The sequence below is a fragment of the Hyla sarda genome, chromosome 2, assembly GCF_029499605.1.
Source record: "Hyla sarda isolate aHylSar1 chromosome 2, aHylSar1.hap1, whole genome shotgun sequence".
NCBI lineage: Eukaryota > Metazoa > Chordata > Amphibia > Anura > Hylidae > Hyla > Hyla sarda.
The window spans coordinates 52193800-52219073 of NC_079190.1; the positions used below are offsets into that span (position 1 = coordinate 52193800).

General features: G+C 44.4%; 1 protein-coding gene across 5 annotated transcripts in view; it reads right to left on the bottom strand.

Annotated features, from left to right (window-relative positions):
- Positions 1–25274, bottom strand: part of ATP8A2 (ATPase phospholipid transporting 8A2) — a 955662-nt gene that overhangs the window by 789830 nt on the left and 140558 nt on the right. For all 5 annotated transcript variants that reach the window (XM_056561782.1, XM_056561783.1, XM_056561784.1 and 2 more), the window contains exon 2: positions 17459–17603. In XM_056561782.1, coding sequence (XP_056417757.1) covers positions 17459–17603 — 145 coding nt within the window. The remainder of the gene's footprint in view (positions 1–17458; positions 17604–25274) is intronic.

Sequence of the window (25274 nt, forward strand, 5' to 3'; positions counted from 1 at the left end):
GCAATTGAATGTGTTAATCCATCCAAGAGAGGAGGTGACTTGAAACAAAAGCTTCTCAATTGAAAAGTCTTTTGGATTCTTAAATTGTCTACACGAGTTCCTCTTGGCATGAATAAACGTCAGGATGTCATTCTCCATTATTAAATATAATTATATTTATGTCATCCTTTATTTACTCATTCCTTGACATCTTCATATGTTCTCCAGGTGTCCATTAACATGTATAAATGTATTCGTGCATTTGTGTTTATTTTTACACAGGACTTACCTGGTGATACATCTCTTAGATGTCAACTCGCATGTGATTCTTTTCCAGCCTATGCGCATAACAACATATACCTCTTTTACCATTTAACTTATTTACTTATGTCTGTTTTTTAATTTTTTTTCTCTTGTTTCCCTACATGGGTCATCTATTATTCTCAGACATTATTCCTTTGTGTAGCCAGTATTGTATTTGTATTTATTCACCTTCCTGATACTTGAAGTTTACATCTTATGCTATTATACTGCCCCTGTTTACTTGTAAGGGGTTAATTCCTGCCGATCACATGACCTATGACCGGCCGCAATTACCTCACAGCCTATTTAAGCCGACCTGTAACATGCATTTGTTGTATGACTAAGAGCGCCTATAGCGCTTGAAACGCGTTACTTGTTCCTTCCTTGTCCTATGGATTAAATCTGATTTTACCTGCATCGAGTTGGATCCGATCTCCTTCATTTTCCTGCTATTGGCTGGTGCCGTCCAGCACCTGGATCCGCACTCTACTGTCTGGGGCGGGGCGAGCTGGCTTTCACCTTGTTTGCCTCCCCATCAAAAATAAATGTATTTGGTGTTGCTGTGTTTAGAAATTGCTGATTTTTTGTCACTTAATATTATCAGAAAAAAATGTTAGAATAAAAAAGTCTTATCAAACCAAAAACGAAAATGATGACAACTACAGATCACGGTGCAAAAAAATAGTACTCAAATAGTCGCAAATACGGAAGCATAAAAAAGTTATAAGGGGCAGAATACAACAATTTTAAGCACACTTGTTTTCTTTTAAAAGAGTATTCCAGGATTTTTTTTATGTGACTATGCTACAGGGGCTGTAAAGTTAGTGTAGTTCATAATATAGTGTCTGTACCTGTGTGTGACGGTTTTCTCCCAATTCTTCTGTGATTTTCACCCCAATATTTATTTTTACCAGCATACAAAATGACTGTTGTCTCAGATTTTTCCCAGGTTGTAATGCGGCCGAGACCTGACTCACTAGTCAGCTGATGACAGGGAGCCTGTCTGCTTCAATGGGTTGATTATCATCATATGTAACAATATAATATTTATTTATATAGTACCAGCAGATTCATGAAAAATTAAGCAAAAAAGCCAAAGGAGTGATTTATACAAATAAAATAGACTAATTTTATTTATTTCTACTAAAATTAGATACACACATAGAAAAGGGGACACTACATCACAAAAATCGGCAATGCCGGATACCCTGCAGTCAGGATGGCAGTCGTGGTGTATTGCACATAATAGAGTAACCAGGCAGCTTATGTAAAAACAGACACCAGTCTACATAGTAAAAACATGATACATATAAAGTATATGAAGTGCAAAATACAGACTAAATAAGGTGCTGTTTAAAAGTATATATAATGCCAAAAATAAAGTGCATGATGACACAAAAACTGTCACGTAATACCCACAGTAGGATTCAGAAATCACAAAAATGCTGCAGGGACCGGGATGCCGCCACTCAGAGCCCCTGCCATCCTGACTGCAGGGTATCCGGCGTTGCCGCTTTTTGTGATGTAGTGTCCCCTTTTCTATGTGTGTATCTAATTTTAGTGCATAGCAATAAAATTTGTCTATTTTATTTGTATAAATGACTCCTTTGGCTTTTTTGCTTGATTTTTCATGTTCAGTTGTGGAGTCATATTAAGGGTTAAGTCACTAATTAGGGAGGGTGCTACAGTGGTTTTTATCCCTTGTACCACACACCTACTTTCTCCCTTTCTGTGGTCTGTCTTCTTATATGTTTACCAACAAATTCAGCAGCACTTTACAACTTTGAGGGTACAAATAAAGACAAGTATCAGACATTACAATTTTACATACTAAATATTCGAACATCAGCTAATGGAGCAGAGACTACTGAGGAGGAGTTGGTGATCTATAGTGTCAAACTACACAGAGGAAAATCAATGGAAAAATATTGTCATTGACTTTAGCATCAGGAGATCATGAGTGACTTTTGTTAGAGATGTTTCTGTGGAGTCAGGGGAGCAGAAACCAGACTGTAAAGGTGGATTAAGTGGAAAATGTAGGTAGGAATAATACCAGTAAAAGTGCATACCCAACATACATGTACAGTGACCCCCCGACCTACGATGGCCCCGACATACAATCATTTCAACATACGATGGCCTCTCATAGGCCATCGCATGTTGAAGGCAGCATCAACATACGATGCTTTTGTATGTCGGGGCCATCGCATAAACGGCTATCCGGCAGCGCAGACTGTTTCAGCTGCCACCGGATAGTCGTTTACTGTGCCCCGTGTGGTCCGCTGACGATCACTTACCTGTCCTCGGGGGTCCGGTGCGTCCTCTTCGGGATCCCCGGCATAGTCAGCGCTCTCCATCGTCGGCATCACGTTGCTGCGCACACCGTCCCGTCATCCAATAGGAGCGGCGTGCGTAGCGACGTGATGGCGGCGACGGAGAGCGAGGATGCCGGGGAAGCAGAGGCCTTGCCGGAGCGTCAGGGACACCCCAGGGACACGGCGACAGCGAAGGAGGGCGACATCCAGGGCAGCGGTGACGAGCGGTGACGAGCGGTGATGGTCTAGAGCGGCGGGGACACGTGAGTACAACATCCAATACCAGTGGTCTTCAACCTGCGGACCTCCAGATGTTGCAAAACTACAACTCCCAGCATGCCCGGACAGCCGTTGGCATCTGGAGGTCCGCAGATTGTAGACCACTGTCCTATACATTGCACGGATCCTTCAACATACAATGGTTTCAACAAACGATGGTCCATTTGGAACGGATTACCATCGTATGTTGAGGGACCACTGTATGTGATAATGAAGGAAGAGCTAAAGTGATTATAGCCCTATACGGCCCCCTGTTGTACCCCAGTATTACTAGTGATCCTATTAGAGTATGTTCTGATAATAACCCTCCTCTGTTTTCTATCACTGAGCCAGTGACTTACCCACTTATACACATTTTCCACAGCCCAAGCATTCTCATTTTTATAGATAACTTATAGCAGCAGAGTATCAAATGTGATTCAAACCAATCCAGTCTTGAGCTCAGCTCCTCATAAGGTTGTTTGACAGGACCGATCCCTCATAAACCCATGCTGAAATGGAGCTACACAATCATTTTCATTTGAATACTCCAGTACAATTTTTCTTAAACAACCTTCAAATTTGCCACAACAAGGTTAGATATACAGACCTCTCTACACTACAGTATAATGCTAAAAGTATAGTATTGACTTTTACCTGTGCCAGGATGAGCTGGCTGTATAATATCAGGTAAGAGCGGCTCCATGTTACTTTTATAGAACACTGTGTACTGTACAGAACCCTGAAGAAGCTCCTCTGTGTACTGTACAGGACCCTGAAGAAGCTCCTCTGTGTACTGTACAGGACCCTGAAGAAGCTCCTCTGTGTACTGTACAGGACCCTGAAGAAGCTCCTCTGTGTACTGTACAGGACCCTGAAGAAGCTCCTCTGTGTACTGTACAGAACCCTGAAGAAGCTCCTCTGTGTACTGTACAGGACCCTGAAGAAGCTCCTCTGTGTACTGTACAGGACCCTGAAGAAGCTCATCTGTGTACTGTACAGGACCCTGAAGAAGCTCCTCTGTGTACTGTACAGGACCCTGAAGAAGCTCCTCTGTGTACTGTACAGGACCCTGAAGAAGCTCCTCTGTGTACTGTACAGGACCCTGAAGAAGCTCCTCTGTGTACTGTACAGGACCCTGAAGAAGCTCATCTGTGTACTGTACAGGACCCTGAAGAAGCTCCTCTGTGTACTGTACAGGACCCTGAAGAAGCTCCTCTGTGTACTGTACAGGACCCTGAAGAAGCTCCTCTGTGTACTGTACAGGACCCTGAAGAAGCTCCTCTGTGTACTGTACAGGACCTTGAAGAAGCTCCTCTGTGTACTGTACAGGACCCTGAAGAAGCTCCTCTGTGTACTGTACAGGACCCTGAAGAAGCTCCTGTCCTCTACATAGACAGTGATTACAGCTTCCAGAGTTTTAAATGTAGGGATTTGCTTTATATGTATTTATGTAGTTATTAAATAGTTTTTCTTCCATCTTTTATTTTATTATTTTTGGTTTATATTTTGGGGCTTTGGAACCATATTTAGGTTTTTCATAGAATTATGATCCCAAGTTTTCTACTTACAATGGTCGCCCCGGAGCAAATTATGATTGTAACTTGAGTTCTCATGGAAGACATCAATAACTGTCAGTAAGAGTATATATATCTCCATATATAGTCATCAATAACTGTCAGTAAGAGTATATATATATATATATATATATATATATATATATATAATCTCCATATATAGTTGTTAATAACTGTCAGTGAGAGTATATATATCTCCATGTATAGTCATCAATAACTGTCAGAAGAAGAGTATATAGTCATCATTAACCTCGTCACCTGAGTGCGGAAATTAATTCCACCCTCTCAATGCAAGTTAATCATAAAACGATTTTATGAATGTTCTTTTTTTCTAGAAGGACATTAATTTTTGATCCTCAAAAAATGGCAGTTCCTACCGGCAAACAAATTTTTTTACATTTTATAAAGGAGAACTCTGGGATGTGACAACTTATCCCCTTTCCTTAGGATAATGGATAAGTGTCAGATCACAGGGGGTCCAACCGCTGAGACCCCCCGCAATCTCCCGAACTGTACCCCGGCTTTCTGCATGAATGGGCGTGTCGACCACTGTACAAAGCTGCAGCCAACATGCCCCATCCATGCAGCTCTATGGGAGACCCGGAGCGCTGCTCTCAGCTATCTACGGCTGTGTCATAGAGCTGCATGGAGGGGGCCGTGCCGGCCGTAACTTCGTGTTGTGGTCGAAACGCCTCCTTTCACGCAGAGATCCGGTTTGCCATGCGGGAGATCGCGGGGGGGGGGCGGGGGTCCTAGCTGCTGGACCCCCCGCAATTTTACACTTTTTTCCTATGCTTAGGATAGGGGACAAGTTGTTACATCCCGGAGTTGTCCTTTAAAGGAGTACTCTGCTGGAAAACATTTTTTTTTTTTATCAACTGGTGCCAGAAAGTTAAACAGATTTTTAAATTACTTCTATTAAAAAATCTTTACCCTTCCAGTACTTATCAGCTGCTGTATGCTCCACAGGAAGTTGAATTTACTTTCTTTCTGACCACAGTGCTCTCTGCTGACACCTCTGTCCATGTCAGGAAATGTCCAAAGCGGGAGCAAATCCCCTTAGCAAACCTCTCCTGCTCTGCACAGTTCCTGGTGTGGACAGAGGAGCACTGTGGTCAGGCAGAAAAGAAATTCAAAAAGAAAAGAACTTTCTCTGTAGTATACAGCAGCTGATAAATACTGGAAGGATTAAGATTTTTTAATAGAAGTAATTTACAAATCTGTATAACTTTCTGGCACCAGTTGATTTAAAATAAATTGTTTTCCATCGAAGTACTCCTTTAAATTAGACTGTGTGGAAACAATGAGCCGCTCTACCATTGAATTTAACAAAGTGTTTTTTTAGGTGAATAATTAAAATTTTTGATGCTTAATATCACACAGAAAAACAGCCCAATAAACTGTATCTTCATAGTCAATGTCTCATTAAAGGAGTAGTCCAGTGGTGAACACCTTATCCCCTATCCTAAGGATAGAGGATAAGTGGCAGATCGCGGGGGGTCCGACCGCTGGGGCCCCACGAGATCTCCTGTACGGAACCCCGACAGCCCGTGGGAAGGGGGCGTGTCGACCTCTGCACGAAGCGACGGCCAACACGCCCCCTCAATACAACTCTACGGCAGAGCCGAAGCGCTGCCTTCGGCAATCTCCGGCTCTGCCATAGCAATGTATTGAGGGGGCGTGTCAGCCGCCGCTTCGTGCGGTGGTCGACACACGCTATCTGGCCGGAGAGCCGGGACCCCAAACAGAGAGATCTCAGGGGGCCCCAGCGGTCAGACCCCCCGCGATCTCAAACTTATCCCCTATCCTTAGGATAGGGAATACATTTTTCACCACTGGACTACCCCTTTAAGGGTTTGCATTAAAATTTGGGTTATGAGTGCTGATCCCTGTAAATACATATTGGGATACATATGTATCAATAATGGTGTTGCAATGTGTGTTTTTTTTTTGCGTCAAATGGATAGTAGCTGTGCCAAAATTATGTCACACACAAATTTGTAATTTTGGCACAAATGCAGCCCTACAAAAGGCGCAGACTCCTGCCCCAGAATTCCAGGCAGAACTTTCTGACTGTGAGGCAGTTAAATCTGACCTTGGGACTTTGGCTGGTTTACAGAGGTAAAGCTCGCACAGCCAGGGTCTTTTTTGCTGTTTTTAATTTGTGCATTCGGGGGAATATTCATCCAGACCTCTGCCTTGAAAAAGTGTTGCATTTTCCCCTAGCAACCAATCAGGTTGCTTCTTTTATTGTTCATGGTCCTTTTTCCACTTTCTGGTTGGGCAATGTTTAAATGTTCTACATTCTATTGTTGTAGATATTTTCTCTGTCATCGCAAATAACGAATTCCAAACCAATGCATGATTTTAACTGAAATCACGACTAACACCGTCAAATCAGTGATAATCTTCTAAACCATTTGGCGCAAAAAGTAACATATAAAGGAAATAGCGACAAAACACAGTAAAAAAAAACAGTGTAAAATACATACCCCTCAGTGTAAAATACAGTGCCTTCATACATACCCCTCATTATCTATGGAAACCAGAATGTTTGGATAAGGAAAACGTACACCCTCTGAAATGTATCAGACAACTTTGTAGGTTGATTATTTACAGTAGTAGCTGAGACATGTACAAGCTCTGCCGTAAGTGCAGGCAGCTGTTTTCCTATTTACATGCCGTGATTGTAACCTTCAGTATGTGGGGTGTACCACTATACCCCTGAAGGTTAGGATGAGGAAACATCTCTCCGATATAAACCATTTTCAATCACGCCACGTATCTATGGTATCAAAACATGTGGCAGAGAAACATGGAGGGGACACATCCTGCGCACAACTACAAGGCACAGAGAGGGTCAGGTTATCCCTAAGGGGAGGTAACCTGAAGCAAAAAATTCTGGACCGAGAGATCTTTTGGATCTTAAAAATTAAATACGGGATTCCCTCTAGGTCTTAACAGAAGACTAGATACTATTTTACATTATTAGTTTGGTTTTCCTGGTCCCATCTATATGTGTTCTTAGCATGATCCTCCCGATGTTCTATTTTTCTTCCAGTACTTTTCATAGCGTTCTGTCTCCTGCTTGATCTATAGGGAGAGGCACATTTTGCCTTAAGTTAAATTTTACTTAATTTAATTTTATATTCCTATAGTGTCAAATTATTATTCATTCTCTAATACAGCAGTTGAGGTTTTGGTGTGCTCTTTTACAATATAAAAATGTATATTTTTCCGAAGTGGGAAAAACCCACTGTGGTCTTGTTATGATTGTGTGTGAACATGATCCTAGTTTTTATACATCTATGTTGTTTGCTGATGCACCCATGTGTTCTTATTGGGGGGTATTTATCAATTTTGCCTGTTGACAGTTTCTTTTTACCCTTTTTTTTTTTCACTTTGTTTTTCGTGGACATGCACCAAATTTATCATTTGGTGCAAGTCGTTAGTCATTTTGGCTCAAATGTTGAAATCAGCCGTTCACAGCGCCTTTTACACAGAACTTACCGCCACAGAGGACGCGTATTTTACCCTGTAGAGCAGCCATTTCGGAGTCCCTCCTGCTGTATATCAGCAAGCGACATGAGTTATTTTCTTTTGTGGGGTTTATAGCCACCATGTGAAATGGATTTTATTTTCTACTTGGGTAGTTTTTTTTTATTTTATTTTTTTACTTTAGTGGTCTTCAACCTGCGGACCTCCAGATGTTGCAAAACTACAATTACCAGCGTGCCCGGACAGCCGATGGCTGTCTGGGCATGCTGGGAGTTGTAGTTTTGCAACATCTGGAGGTCCGCAGGTTGGAGACTAGAGATGAGCGAACTTACAGTAAATTCGATTTGTCACGAACTTCTCGGCTCGGCAGTTGAAGACTTTTCCTGCATAAATTAGTTCAGCTTTCAGGTGCTTCGGTGGGCTGGAAAAGGTGGATACAGTCCTAGGAGACTCTTTCCTAGGACTGTATCCACCTTTTCCAGCCCATCTCTATTGGAGACCACTGCTTTAGTGCTTACCTTTCCTGAACCTGTGCGGCCATGTCCAATGCTGGCTTAACGGAAGGTGAAGGTCCCTCAGAGACAACTATGTCACAGGATAATATTGAGCAGCCCTGGAGGCGTCGATGCTTTCACAAAAAAAAAATTTTTAATGTATTTTGACGCCTTTACATTTTCTGACATTGGTTAGTGTGCGGGATTTGCGCCAAAGATCGATTGGCGCAAATGATGAATTACTGACTAAAGTTGAAATCACACACAGGACCGTGTGATTTTGAAAAAGTTGTAAAAATGACAGTGGAGAAGATGCGCTTTGAAATAAAACTTCGGCGCAAAAAACTTTGACGCAAAAAGACACTGCGCCAAAGTATTGCTCCAAAGTTACGTGAAAAAAAAACATAAATCCTTTGATAAATACCCCCCATTGTGATTGTGTGTGACTGTGGCTTGTGGGGAGCAGCCTGATTCAGGTAGCCATCCCATACATAAGGAGATCCTTTGAGATCCTTTCATCGTATGACTAAGGCTTGGTGACACAAGCCGAAACGCGTCACATATCTCCGTGTACCTGTATGTCTACACTGGCTATATAATAAAGACCTGTTCCCGAGTCATGCGCTGGATACCTTCCTTTTCTTCAGCTGTTTTCCTAGTTACAATTAAAGAGGTTGAAAAAGATGTTGCACGGCACTTAATAAATTTGTCGCATGGCCAAATCATGCTGCCAGTTTAGTGGCTTTGTAGAGGTAGAGGCCCAGATTTATCAGACTGTGTGAGGGAAAAAGTGGAGGGATTTTCCCCCAGCAACCAATCACAGCTCAGCTAACGCGTTCTGGTAAAGTGAAAGCTGAGCTGTGATTGGTTGCTGTGGGGAAATCCCTCCCCTTTTTCTCTCACACAGTTTGATAAATCTGGGCCACTAGTGAGTCTAAGTTGGTAAATCACTACCCACTGCAAAATCTCGTCCACAAAGTGGGTGTGAGTCTGAAATGCTCCAAGTAAAACGTAGCAGTAAAGTCTCACAGAAACTGGCTGTGACAATTTATGAGACACATTTAGACCCCCCCCCAAAAATAATAATAATAAAATAAAACAGGATCAAGTTTGATGAATTTCCCCCCCATAGTCTTCAAGTCATCTAATCTCAATGGATTTTATTCTGCAGTCAATTAATTGGATTTCTGTTGCATCACCTTAGATGCAGAGACACTTATTTCTCAATTGTATAAATAGCAATACCTAAATGCATTGTCATTACTGGAATTGGTGCACTACAAGTTTTCCAATAACCTCGTATATATGACCCCCTCTGCCAAACTTTCCAGTATTGATCAGTGCAAAATCTTTCTGTCTATTCCTTCTCTTACAATTTCCAAAGCTGACAGCATTGAATTGTGTTTGAGCAATTTAAGGGTACGTTCACACATACTGTATAAGCTGCAGGTTTCATGCTGGGAATTCTATGCTGCAGATTTTATGCTGGTAAATCAATGATAAAATCTGCAATATAAAACAGAAACTGCAACAGAAAATCTGCATTTTAGTGCACAGTATGTATGAACAAACCCTAAGGCTAGGACTCCTTTGAGATTTTTGCCATGCGATTTTTTTTTTGGCTTAAAAACGCCAGAAAAAAACGCCAGAAAAACTGCCACAGTTTTTCCCTGCGTTTTGGCGTTTTTTCTTGCGTTTTTACCTTTGTGTGGAATATGCCTTTTTTGGCCCCTTTGGCGTTTTTTTTAACAAAATAGTTGGGTACCAAAAAAAAAAGGATGCAGTAGGGATGTAAAAATGTATTTAACTAAATGTTTATTTTTTCTAACAAAATTTTAATAATTTTTTTATAAAGTGTGTGTGTGTGTGTTTAACTTTTTTTTCTCATTTTTATTTTTTGTAATTTTTTATGTAGTATTACTACTCCCAGCATGGAACACACTGTTCCATGATGGGAGTAGTAGTTCCTGTACTATAGACATATCGCCCCGTGTGTCAGTCCTGACACCGTCCATAATATAGCAGAGAAGCGGAGCTGCTCTATACATCGCTCTGCACTATACTCCGGCCAGTGATGTAAATAGAACATCATTCATATTTTCCGCCCAGAGCTGTGATTGGCCGGATGGTTGCAGCCAATCACAGCTCTGAGGAAAAGATGAATGAATGAGTGGCCGGCCCGGAGTATAGTGCAGAGCAGGGATGCGAGCGATGTATACAGCTGCTCCATCTCTGCTATAGACAGGACGATCACAGTGGGTGTCAGTAGTGATACCCGCTGTGATCTGTTCTTACCTGCAAGTACTACTACTCCTTACATGGAGTACACTCTGCTCCATGCTGGGAGCTGTAGTACCTGCATTAATAGACAAATCGCAGCAAGTGTAATTCCTGACACGTGTTGCGATCTGGCTATTAATGCAGGTACTACAGCTCCCAGCATGGAGCAGAGTGTACTCCATGTTGGGAGTAGTAGTACTTGTAGTTAAGGAAAGATCACAGCAAGTGTCACTTCTGACACCCGCTGTGATCCTCCTGTATAATGTATAGATGTGGCCGCTCTCCTATGGTTCCCTGCACTGACGTATATATACACATATTCCTAGAGCTGTGATAGGCTGGAACCATCTGGCCAATCACAGCTCTGCGGGAAATATAAATATGTGTATAAATACGTCAGGGCAGGGGACCATAGAAGAGCGGCCGCATCTATACATTATACAGGATCGCAATGGGCGATCTGTCTATTAGTACAGGTACTACTACTCCCATCATGGAACAGTGTGTTCCATGCTGGGAGTAGTAGTACTACCTAAAAAATTTTTTTTTAAAAAGTGAAAAACACACACACTACATTTTTATTATTGTCGTCTACATTTTTAGTGCTTTACCTGCACACATAAATTGATCCCTGTTTAAAAATGAATAAACATTTCGTAATAAAAAAGATACATTTCGTTACATACAATTTTTTTCCATCTTTTTTATTATTATTTTTAGTGGTCCCCTACGAAATTTTAATAAAAAAGGTATCTCCATCACTTTTTTGGATCGCTAAAGTCCAAAAAAGAATAAAAACGCCACGATTTCAGGGCAAAAAACGCCAAACTAGGTTTTATCGGACGTTTTGAAAATCCAGCCTCTGAGCCCGAAATTGCTGAAAAACGACAAAAGGATAAAAAAAAAAAAAAGCCAAACTGAAAAACGAAAAGTGGATTTGGCATTTTGCAGTTTACTATTGACTTGCAGCAAACATCTGGACGCGGCGTTTTTTCACTGAAAAAACGCTGTGCGGGAAAATTGGCGTTTTTGACGGCGTTTTTGCAAAGTAAACCTCAGTGACGTTCCAGCCTAATGGAGTTTTTTAGGATATAAAATATCATGTTATGTTAGTCCATTCTGAGCTTTCTTCAATAACTTTACTTACAAAGTCCTGTTAAAACCATTAATGATTTTTTTCTGCTTTTTTATTTTTTTTTTAAAACTATCACTGCAGTTTTTGAGCTTAAGTCAGAAGTGGATCCAGTGGGAAGGAGAAGTGTAAGTCCTTCCTTATATGTCCTATTCCTTTTGATGTACCACAGTCAATCTGATGAAGGGGTAGTTTCACCCTGAAACGCGTCATTGTTTTAATGCTGTACATCAAATAAAGTTGCTGCACTTTGCCACTTTATGACCTTAATGTGACTACTTCTGCTGGGATCCTGAGCGCCTGCTGCTAAGGTCGTTTTTTCATATATTCGTATCCAGTTATCCACAGGACACCATCCGGTTGCACCTGGGACCTTTGGGCTGCACAGATCCACACCATCTCTATTAACCCCGCACGGGGTGATATGCATATTTCCTATATGCTCAAGGTGAGCGGCTAATTTATAGAGCCTGCATATCACTTCCCGCAAGGGAAAACCCCCTCCCCTATCCAGGATAATGCACGAGGTGCCGCCTTCCGGTCTCCTTTTTTCTCTTTTCCTTTCTTTATTCCTTTTGAATCCACTTCTGGCTTTGGCTCAAAAACTGCAGTGACAGTTTTCCAAATAATGCCAGAATAAAACCTGTGTGGAAACCTAGCTTAAAGGGGTACTCCGCCCCTAGACATCTTATCCTCTATCCAAAGGATCTCTGCTGTGGCCCCCCAGACATCGGGAGCACGGAGCGAACTTCGCTCGATGACTGGCGATGCAGGGCAGAGGCTCGTGACATCACAGCCATGCCCCGCTCGTGTTGTCACGCCCCCTCAATGCAAGTCTATGGAAGGGGGCATGACGGCCGTCACGCCCCCTCCCATAGACTTGCATTGAGGGGCGTGGTTGTGACATCACGACCCTCCAGCGCTGCACCTGACGCTCTAAACTGACATTGGGTTCAGCAGGGAGATCATGGGGGTTTCTAGTGGCCGTACCCCTGCGGTCAGACACCTTATCCCCTAACCTTTGGATAGGGGATACGATGTCTAGGGGTGGAGTACCCCTTTATGGTTTCCCAACCCGTAGAAGTTACGTTCACTTGCAATTCACTGACCCAATAATTAAAGGCCATAGGTTTTTGCACTGTATTGAAATTCTTGAGCCTGGCTCCACTTTGCACTCAGAGGGTAAACATGTATTCTATTTCTGGAGTAAACACACATTCAGAAGAAGCCCTCAAAATGTCTCATTTGGCCCTGGCATTTGCATATAGAAAGATATTTTTGCAGCCAGGCCATCTAGCAAGTGCAGCTAGAGATAAGAGAATCTCCCGAAATTCCATTCGGATTAGTTTTCGTCCAATTTGGTAACTCTGTCAGGTTTGCTCCAGATGGAGATCACAATTTGGATTCTGACATGCCCCAATTACCTTGTAATTGCCCAAACAAAGTATAAACAGGAGCCGGGATTCCTGTCAAAAACAGTGGTCTCTGCTCCTGTACAGAAAACAGAGCAGCTGGCCAGGGTGCAGAGTGCCCAGGGAGAGCATTGTTTGGAGGCTGCAATGCATACAGCATTGACACTTACCTCTGGGCCGTTCACTGTGCAGAGCGCATAAAACAAATCCGAAACAAATCACAAAAAGATTGCGTTCTATATAAAAATGTTTTTGCAAAATTCAGACCAAACTCTATTTGCGCTGAACCAACTGATTCATCTCTAGGTGCACCAATATTATGTATATAAAGCTTAAAGGGGTACTCCGGTGCTTAGACATCTTATCCCCTATCCAAAGGATAGGGGATAAGATGCCTGATCGCGGGAGTACCGCAGCTGGGGACCCCCGGGATCTTTTACCCGGCACCCCGTTTGTAATCAGTCCCCAGAGCGTGTTCGCTCCGGGTCTGATTACCGGCGACCACACGGCTATCACGCCCCCTCCCGTAGGCTTGGATTGAGGGGCGGAGCGTGACGTCACACGGGGCGGAGGCGTGAAGTCACACGCCGCCGGCCGTGTGGTCGCCGGTAATCAGACCCGGAGCGAACACGCTCTGGGGACTGATTACAAACGGGGTGCCGCGTAAAAGATCCCGGGGGTCCCCAGCGGCGAGACTCCCGCGATCAGGCATCTTATCACCTATCCTTTGGATAGGGGATAAAATGTCTAAGCACCGGAGTACCCCTTTAACAAGGTTAGGGCTTGTTCACACTGCCCCCATTCTCCGGTAAAAGGAACTCTGTTGGTCAGTCCGTCGGAAGGACTAGAGAAAAATATAATGCATGTCCTACTTTTTTCTCTGCTCAACCAAAATGACATTCACCTGACACCTGAATGAGATCCATCAGGACCCAGCAGTTTCAATTGTGCTCTGACACGTCTTGGGTCTGTTCACGCGCAAAAAAAGCCAGACAACCCCTTAATGGCAGTGTGAACTTAGTCTTAAATGGGTAGTCCAGTGGTGAAAAACTTATCCTCTATCCTAAGGATAGGGGATAAGTTTGAGATCGCGGGGGGTCCGACCGCTGGGGCCCTCTGCGATCTCTCTGTACGGGGCCCCGGCTCTCCGCCCAGATAGCGGGTTTCGACCCCCGCACGAAGCGGCGGTCGACGCGCCCCCTCAATACATCTCTATGTCAGAGCCGGAGATTGCCGAAGGGGGCGTGTGGAGGTCGACACGCCCCCTTACCGCGGGCTGTCGGGGCTCCGTACAGGAGATCGTAGGGGGCCCCAGCGGTCGGACCCCCGCGATCTGCAACTTATCCCCTATCCTTAGGATAGGGGATAAGTTGCTCACCACTGAGTCACCACTGGACTACTCCTTTAAAGAGATATATTAATAGCTTATCAATAGGCTATGACATCAATGCCCAGTCATTTGGTTCTAAATGCTGTGACCCCCAAAAGGCTGGTAAATCAAAGTAGAATTGGCACAGTAGAAAGCATAGTGCCACATTGGCATCTGCCAGCTCCACTTTGCTTTTTCTGGTAGCTGCATGACAGGACCATTATAGTCAATAACCATTCATGTGCAACAGAAAAGAAACAGGCTACAGTGATCCCTCAATTCACAAAGGCCTCAGGTTACAAAAATGTCAGTCTTTTCTGGATCATTGTAACTTGAAAACAGACACAACATACAATGCTACAGACAGTCCAGATCTGTAAAACATGTCAATGGCCGGAAGAACTGACCAATCAGAATGGGCATTCACTGGTAAAACACCTGTATTACTGAAGTGCATGCACTGACTGGTGTCTGGTAGCGCCCCCTACAGTACAGGGAGGTATTACATGTTCTGTACTCTTTTCCTGTGCCATGGTTAGCTGCTCCTTTGGACACCAGGTGAGGGTGGCTCCATGTTACTTTTTTAGGACATTGTGTGTTCTGTACAGGACCCTGAAGAAGCTCCTCTGTGTACTGTACAGGACCCTGAAGAAGCTCCTCTGTGTACTGTACAGGACCCTGAAGAAGCTCCTCTGTGTACTGTACTGCTCCTGTCCTCTACATAGACAGTGATTACAGCTTCCAGCAGATCTTTCTTTTATATGTAAGGACTTTATCTGTATTAGTTATCTAGCTATTTATGTTTAATCCTCACTTTTTCCTATTTATAAATGACATTTTGGGGCTTCAGAACCAATGACCAGGTTTTCACAGAGTTCTGGTCCCAGCATACAATGGTTTCTTCATACAGATGGGATCATTGTATTTTAATCTAGCGATGATGGGGTCTCTGTGGTCACCCATCGACCAAGCTTTCCTTACATACCCTAGATATGTCTGTACTAGAATAACCCCTTGAATTTTGCACAGGAAAATATATGCAACTGTATCTTCTTGGGTAAAATCATTCATTCCATGACCAGCTTTTGACTCTGTCTATACCAGTGTTTCCCAACCAGTGCGCCTCCAGCTGTTATAAAGCTACAACTCCCAGCATGCCGTTGGCTGTCTGGGCATGCTGGGCATTATAGTTTTGCCACAGCTGGAGGCACACTGGTTGGGAAACACTGGTCTATACTATATATACATATGTCATTAAAAGTGTCATTAACCATGTGAGTGGTATTTGATGAGTTCCCCCACAATAATGCGCCCAGTAGTTGTGTGGGAAAAGAAGCCCAAAGCCCAGTCATTTATAATGAGGTATTCCGGACACAGCTATTCTTTTGTTATGCAATTTTACAGAATAGTTTATTTTAAGGCACTTGTGCAATGGATTGCTTTTGCTTTATTTATATTGTTATATTTATTATTTATATTAACTAATTAATTCATTAACTTATTTATCATCATTTATTGTTTTTTATATCTATTCTGCTGTACATTAACCTATTCAGTGAAATTGGATAAATGAGTGCATAGAACTATGGCTTGGGGTACTGGAGATGGTATCATTGCAAAACCCCTGCTGCCCCCACTTAGGACCCTCCGCTGTTGAATAAGCTGTGCCCACGCTTTGTCCGAGCACAGGGGGCATCAGACATGTAATAAAAGTAGCTGACACGACAAAATGCATGCCCATAGATTACAAAGACCACAATGTTATGTTTCACTATGGGCATTGGTATTGCAAATCCAGCTGACAGATGGTTGAAGCAATTCCCTATGATCGGGATAACCACTATAGAGTAGGGGGTCTACAACAGTCAATCACTGTATAGCAGTGTTTCCCAACTATTGTGCCTCCAGCTGTTGCAACACTACAACTCCCATCATGACCAGACAGCCAAAGGCTGTCCGAGCATGCTGGGAGTTGTAGTTTTGCAACAGCTGGAGGGATGCTATTTGGGAAACACTGCTATATGGATTACTCGGACAAGACTTTGGCTGTCCGGACATGCTGGGAGTTATAGTTTTGTAACAGCTGGAGGCCCACTATTTAGGAAACACTGCTGTATGGATTATTCGGACAAGCCTTTGGCTGTCCAGGCATGCTGGGTGTTGTAGTTATGCAACAGCTGGAGGTACACCATTTGAAAAAACAATGCTGTATGGACTATTTGGAATAGCCATTGGCTGTCTGGACATGCTGGGAGTTATAGTTTTGCAACAGCTACGCTATTTGTAGAGTAAGAATATATCTGTTACTAAACCATTGGGCTATAAGGGTAGGAACTTAGTCCCTTACAGAATCAGTTTAGTCTGGGATCACTGACTTATCTACAAACCTCCATACAATTCTATGGAGCCAAAGAATCTGCAGCATGTCCATAGACTCACAGTATAGCCATGTGAGTGCCACATCCATCATGCCCATACATTGTGACATTAACCCTTCAGGAATCACTATGACCCGTAATCCCTGCAGTGAAGGAAGTCTCTATGTGACCGGTCCCCTGTAAAGAGAACATCTCCTGTACTGCAGATAACTTACAACAATGTTGCATTCTACTGCTGCATTGTATAATATGTATCATACGGATGTCTTTGTATAATAATACACATGCTGTAATATTGACTTCTATGACTTTGCTAAGGTAGGATAGGCGTGTAGCAAGTTGCACTAAGTGCAAGAAGTTTACAGCAGCCTGGTCCTCATGCAGTAATACAGGGCATCAGCTTTATGTCTGTGCCCATCATGTGTGTGGCATGTGGGGTGATGGGGCATGGAGGGTACCTTACCTGACTCTGTTGTCTCTGAACTTGCAGGTCTGGGGTTGATTGAAGAGGATGATGCGGGTAGTTGCCTCCACCTGGTCAGCACTGGACGTGGCCCCTGACATCTCATCGTCTGCCTTCTTGTAACCAGTAGAGGAGTAGACTGGACCTGCGAATAGATTACACGGCGGTGATCAGGGGGGGTATTATATGAGGAGGGGGGCAGATGGCACCCAGGAGGCTGGTGAGCACAGAGGAGTGGCTGGGAGGAGGCAGGAGGCATCAGGAGCAGGGAGGGAGGCACCACCAATATGTGAGCACTGGATGAGAGATGCAGAGGGTGGAGAGACAGCACTACAGGGCACCAAAGGGAGGAGGAGACAGCAGCACTGGAGGCTGGATGAGATTCCCTGCGCAGGAGACAGCAGCTGCGACTGCACATACAGCAATATACATAGCTGGAGAGGATGGGGTTAATCAATAGTGAAGGGGTCTGAGCCAGGACCTCATGCACCAAGCAACATTGGCACAGGTTGGCACACTAGTCACTGACATAGGATTGTCACACAGATATGACTGGTATACAACACATACATCTATCACTGGCACACAGCCGGCACTGACATATGCTGGCACAAAGCATACACAAAGATACCATGGCCACAGGCTGGCACATAGCATATAAAAAGATGTTACTAGCAGGCAGCATATATTTATGTCACTGGCACACAAACAACACTGACATGACAGCAGCGTAGTTTTGCACTTCATCTACCACTGGCACAGGCTGGCACACAGCATATAGAAACATATTAATGGCTCATAGAAGTGAAAAAAGGCTGACAGGATGATTTAGGGTGGCACACACAATATACAAAGATAGAGTGGTCACCGGCTGGCACACGTATGACTGGTACACAACACACAGTCAGCACTGACAAAGGCTAGCACCCAGGATATACAAAAATGTCACTGTCATAGGTTGGCACACAGCATATACAAATATGTTACTGCTAATAAGCATACCACAGGTTGGCACACACTCATATGACACTGATGTTGTCTGGCACATGGAGAAGCATGTCATAGGATGGCACACATATGCAAAGATATTAATGGCTAATAGAAGTGGCATGGACTGACAGTCAAGACTGACACAGGCTGGCACATGCTGATATGTCACCGATGTAGTCTGGCACATGGAGAAGAATTTCACAGGATGGCACACAGCTTATACAAACATAATAAATGGCTAATGAAAGTGGTATGGGCTGACAGTCAAGACCAGTGTTTTCCAACCAGGGTGCCTCCAGCTGTTTCAAAACTACAATTCCCAGCATGCCCAGACAGCCATCGGCTGTCCGGACATGCTGGGAGTTGTAGTTTTGCAACAGCCGAAGGCACCGTGGTTGGGAAACACTGGTCAAGACTGACACAGGATGGCACAAAGGGTATACAAAAATACTACTAAGATTCTGGCATAGCCAACTCTGATATGTCGCTAGCATATCTTGCACCATTGTCACAGGATGGCACAATGCACATATAAACATGTTACTGGCTCATATAAATGAAATAGGGACTGACAGTCAACAATAACACAGACTGGCACAAAGCATATATAAAAATACCTTTGTCACAGGCTGGCAGATGGCATATACAAAGATGCCATCATCACAGGCTGGCACGTGGCATACACAGAGATACCACTTTTACTGGCTGGCAAACAGCATGTACAAATAAATCAGTTAATCAAAGAACAAGTACACCTACTATATATAAAGACTATATACACTATAAATGTATAATTGACATAGAATGGCACGTATCACATAAAAAATTATGACAAATGCACATTGGCACACATTTTACACATGAACTGCATAGTACAGTATACATAAAACCTATGTTTGTGATATACATACATACTGGCACAACCCTGTCACTACATACTATAAACTTGTACACATCATTGGCATGGACTTGAACCCTATACATAAGCTTCTACTGACACAAATTCACACTGGGTATTTATGCCTTTATTCATGCCTGGCACACAATGTATATAAAGCTATTACTGTCACTTCCGGTTCCGGCACGGCTGATGTAGGAGGCTAGGAAGATGAGCTCCCACTCCCGCCTGACTGTTACCAGCTGCCTACCTGCTCCGTGCCGCTTCTCCGGTGCCACGACAGTCCCTGGTGCCTCCGCAAGCTCCCGGCATGGACCGGTATGTTCATTGTGGCGGCCGGTCTGCCTCACCGCCGCCCGCGCTCCCAGCACAACCACCATACGGCCCTGGCAATATGGCCGTGGCTGGAAGTACGCAGCAGCCAGCAGCGCCGGGTCCCCAGCCACTGCCATCACTGTCCTCCTCTATGAAGCAGATGGACATAGAAGTCCATCTGTCTGCTGACAGCTCATCCCAACATGTCAGCTCTTTACAGGGGACTCAGATACCGGGCCCCACAGCCTCTCAGACCCTGCTTAACCCTGAACCTACTGAGCCTTAGGTGCACATTGATTATCAAAAACTAGCAGAATAACCCCTAATGTCCAGCATATAGTGGAGGAAGTCCTTAAAGCAACATTACAGAATTTACAGTTGGAGGTGAAGGGAAATGTTGGGTGTCTCACTAAGGTGGAACAGAGGGTGTCTCATATTGAGGATGGAGACGTCCTTACAGAAAGGCGCCTTAAAGCTTCAGAATTTGAACTGTTCAGAGTAAATGACAAGCTTGAGGACCTGGAAAATAGATCCCGGCTGGGTGGAACAAGCCCACAGAATCGGTCTGCCGCCTCCTGCCTCCTCACCAGGTACACCTGCAGCCCTAGCCCACTGCCCTCTCCAGGTTATACTGAAGCTCCTGGACTTTAATGATTAAGCGGAAATTCGACAGGCTTATGGGTGCTTGTCCCAACCGCTGGTGATACACGGCATGTGCCTCCTACTCTTCGAAGATTTTTCTGTGGAAGTGGTGAAACGCAGGAGAGCTTTTAGTACAATGTGTATCGCACTTTTCAAAGCTAAATAGCGATTTCAATTACAATACCCGGCTGTTCTTTGGGTGTTCCATGCAGATGGGACTGTTTCTGTCTACAACACTCCAGTGGCTGCTGCCGCTTCCCTAGATCAACTCTTGAATACGTCCTCTGGGCGATCTTCCCGCTCAACGCCACACAGAAGATCTCGCTCCCCTAGAGGCATCCGCCACTCCAGATCCCCCACGAGGGACCCAGCTCGCTCACCTAATCAGATGACTGACGCCGCCGACAACGCTCCCCACGGCGTGGCTACTGCAGTGACCGCCACTCCTCTCCAGACTGAGGTTCCTTACTGAGGTGCATCTTGTTGCAGCTGACCCTTGACTCCTTGCCATGGACGTTCCGGCGTTTGGACACTCCACTCAGGTTCTATGTTCCCCGGTGCCCGGTTATTCGTTTTCATACCACCTGATTGTCTGCTAGGGATGGTTTGTCCGCAGCTGTATCCATGCTGGGCTATTCCCCATCCTATTAATTTGATCAGGGTTACATCGGGGTTGGCCCAGTCGGGAGGGTGGGTGGGTGTGGGGGGGGTTGTTCGGTTCGCCATTTGCCTTATATATCCGTTCCCTGATGTTTCTATGTTGCCCGAAAAAAGGGAGTCCTTAACCCCGAAGTAGGGTTTCCACCTGAGGGTGACGCCCTATGGGTCTGCTTTTTGTTTTTGTTATGCATTCTTGTTCTTTTGTTTTGTTCAATGTTATTTGACTCCATATTGTGAGTACTATGTTCTACCTCGATATGCTGCTCCCTACATGTGTATGATATGTCCATTCCTTAAGAATCAGTGTAGGATGACGGCCTACCTCATTGCTGCTACATTCCCCTTCCAAAAACAATTCTGCTACCATATTACCACTTCTCGCTGGACGGTTTCATTTTTGCCACCCACACATGGTTCTCTCCTAGAATGTGAAGGGCCTGCGTTCTCCACAGAAACGTTAGCTCTTCTTGGGCTATCTCAAACGATTTAGTCCGGACATAGTACTGTTGCAGGAAACTCATTTACCTGAACATGATTTCTTTTGAATGAAGCAGCAATGAGTTGGGCACATATTTGGCTCTCCAGCTAAAGAGTGGACAGCGGGAGCCCTCACACTGATTCACTTTACACTTATCTCACACTTACACTGACGGCAGAATTTCTCATCTCCAATTAGAACATAATGGGGAAACTTTTAGACTTAACAATGTTTACGCTCCTAACGGGGAAAATTGGCCCTTCTTTAAAGATCTTACTACTAGGGTGCAATCAGATACTATCGTGGGGAAGGTGATGGGGGGCGACTTTAATACTGTACTAGACCCACTCGTTGATAGGAAAAGTCCTCTTTCTGTGGTTTCTCCTGTAAGGTCTCGGGACTGTGTCCTTCCCCCTTTCCTAGAACAGTTAGGTTTACAGGATGTTTGGCAAATGTCTCACCTGGAGGACCGGGAATTCACCCATTTCTCCAATGTCCATGGCTCATGGTCTAGAATCGACTATTTCTTTGTTAGTATGGAATTTTGCTCCCGGGTACGGTCCGTGGACATTGATGACTTGGCACTTTCAGATCGTACTCCAATGATTTTGCAATTTTATCCCTCATGTCCGAGGGGGACGGACATACTCTGGAGAATCCCCTCTTTAATGGTGACTAATGATGATTTTATTGAACTGCTTAGGGCCTGGTGATTGGAATTTGCAGCTCATAATGATTCCCATCGATGCCCATTACCCTACCTTGTATTGGGTAATGGGCAAGGCGGTGTTCAGGGGATGCTTGATGGCTCATCTATCTGCCCTAAAACGTACCTCACTAACCCAGTTCACCACAGCTAGTGCCCACCTACGTGATGCATACGCCCTTTTTCTTAACTCCCCATCAGATGAACATAGGGAAAGATGGAAGGCAGCTAGAACTCATTTTGAAATCTGGCTAGATAGAAGAGAATGCTTAAGTCGTTTTGAGTTTGAGGTTGCCCCCCATCCCACATTACAGCTTTGAAAGAACCTGCAGGTATGCTGCATACTGACCCCACCACATCAATAAGATTCTGGAACGATTTTATTCTGATCTTTATGTGAGTTCTCCCTCTGATCTATCGGCTGGAGATGCTTCTCTTAGAGGTCTGAACCTCCCCTCCCTGATGGATACTCAGAGAGATGAACTTAATGTCCCGGTGACAGAGGAGGAGATCAAGGCATCATTAAATACCTACATAACAGCAAAGCCCCCGGACCTGATGGTTACATGAGAGAATTTTATAAAGCTCTACTGCCCCAACTATCCCCGCTATTGGTAGATTTATTCTTTGAATACATGACTTCGGTCTCCTTCCCGAAGGAGGCTTCACTAGCGTATATCAAAGTATTACCAAAACTGGGCATGGACCCTAGGGACCCAGGCTCATACCGTCCCAGGTCTTCAATTAAGCAGGATATCAAGATTCTGTCTAGAATTCTGGCTGGTCGCTTGTCTAGGTTTATGCCAGAATGAAACGGGGCCCATCAATGGGGTTTATCAGAAACCGATCTGCTACTATGAATTTAAGAACTGTCCTAATGGTTTTGGACCGGCTGCAGCACCATCCTCTGCCAAAAGAATGGCCAGCTCTACTGCCATTAGATGCTGAAAAGGCCTTTGATAATGTGCACTGGGACTGGCTGGGGATGGTGCTGGACCGGATGGGCTTACAGGGTGTCTCCTGCGATTATCTGGCGGGGGTATATAGAACACCTATGGCTAGAGTCTACACACCTGGTATCCTTTCGGACCCTTTTCCTTTATTCAAGGGGACAAGACAGGGATGCCCCCTTTCGCCCCTCCTCTTTGACCTGGCTCTAGAACCATTAGCCAGATCCTTATGGTCTTTGGACATTTACTCGGGCATCAAGGGGGGGAGAAGGAGGTGAAACTAACTATGTTTGCAGATGTTGTCTTGCTTTTCCCAGATGACCCGGGATCCTCGCTTAGAGATGTCCTGGCCCATCTACAACATTTTGGGGAATTTTCAGGGTATAAAGTGAATGTTACTAAATCTGAATTACTTCCCATAGGATCTTTCCTGCCCCACTTGCTTCCAGAAGTAGATGGCCTCCTCTGTCACCTATTTAGAGATTAAAGTAGGTAAAACTCCTCGCATGATATACACCCTGAACAACCCCCCTATTCTCCAAAATTTGGTCTGAATTACTGAGGTGGGGTAATCTCTTACTGTTATGAGCAGATGTTAGTTGATCAAAATGATCAGCTTTGCTAGACTCCTTCACACTATGCAGACTTTACCCTTATTGTTAAAACATTCCATGTTAAATCTTTGAAATCGGCTTTTACAAAATTCAGGCCTAGGATAGCCCTTTCTAAACTCATGCTGCATAAACAGGATGGGGATCTGAACTTCCCCAATTTAGGAGGTTATAACTTATCCTGCATATTTCGGTTTGTGGTGGACTGGATCCATGGTACCTCCTTCCATGCCGTCCATGACCTGGAAACGGCATTGGCTGACTCCTGGAATCTCTCGGCTCTTCTTCAAACTTCCTACTTTAAATTACCGCCCTTGGTGAAGCGCTCTGCATTATTGAGAGACACTGTGGCGACATGGAAGGAGGTTCGCAAACTATTTCAACTCCCTTTTCTGGTTTCTAAACATTACCCCTTGACAAATCATCTGGAACTCCCGACAGGTGTTCCCCCTCAGGTGTACACAGAATGGGCGGCCAAGGTATTGACCATGGCTAGACATTTTATTGATGAACCTAATAAATGTTGGCTCTCTCCAGCGTCCCTGTGTTCCACATTTGATCTACCGCCCTCCCATGTGTTCCCTCTGAAGCAATTATACTCCTTTTTTAGTACTCAACTGAGAAATCTCGATAATGAATCACAGGATCATGGGCTATACTATCTATTAGGCTCTGAGCCCCGTAAGCTCTCCATTTCCACCATTTACTCCACCATCAAGGCCCTTTATGGCTTTAATATTCTCCCGTCCCCAGATTTCCCTGACAGGATCACTGCCTGCCCTAAATGTTCCACCCCCCTGACTAATGTGTGGCACGGTGTGTGGACTTGCTCTCATACTGCTGCAAGGCTCCAGCACTGCAAGGCAGCAGTGCTACCCTCTGAGCCACCATGCTACCCTTAGCATACATCTAATATCCACGGTTGCTAAAATGGACAAAGATGTCAGCAGAGAGTACCAGAAAAATTAGGCATGTACACATGGATGAAAAATTGGGTATTGTCGCAGCCGCAGCTGTAGCAGCGGCCAGAAAAATTGCAGCACCATAACAAGTGCAGCAGCAGAGGCCAGAAAAATTAGGCATTGGGTATTGTCGCAGCCGCAGCTGTAGCAGTGGCCAGAAAAATTGCAGCACCATAACAAGTGCAGCAGCAGAGGCCAGAAAAATTAGGCATGTACACATGGATGAAAAATTTGGTATTGTCGCAGCCGCATCTGTAGCAGCGGCCAGAAAAAATGCAGCCCCAGAAAAAGTGCAGCAGCAGAGGCCAGAAAAATTAGGCATGTACACCTGGCTGGAAAATTTGGTATTGTTGCAGCTGTAGCAGTGGCCAGAAAAATTGCAGCACCATAACAAGTTCAGCAGCAGAGGCAAGAAAAATTAGGCGTGTACACATGGATGAAAATTTGGTATTGTTGCAGCCGCTTTACTGTAGCAGCGGCCAGAAAAAATTCTGTTTGTTTCGCCAGGCAGAAAGTGCCCTAAAACATTGCGGCTTGAACCCTACTTGGTGGCGGATAAGTCACGCAAGTCATCCGGCATTCAGAGTTCAAATACAGCAGCGTG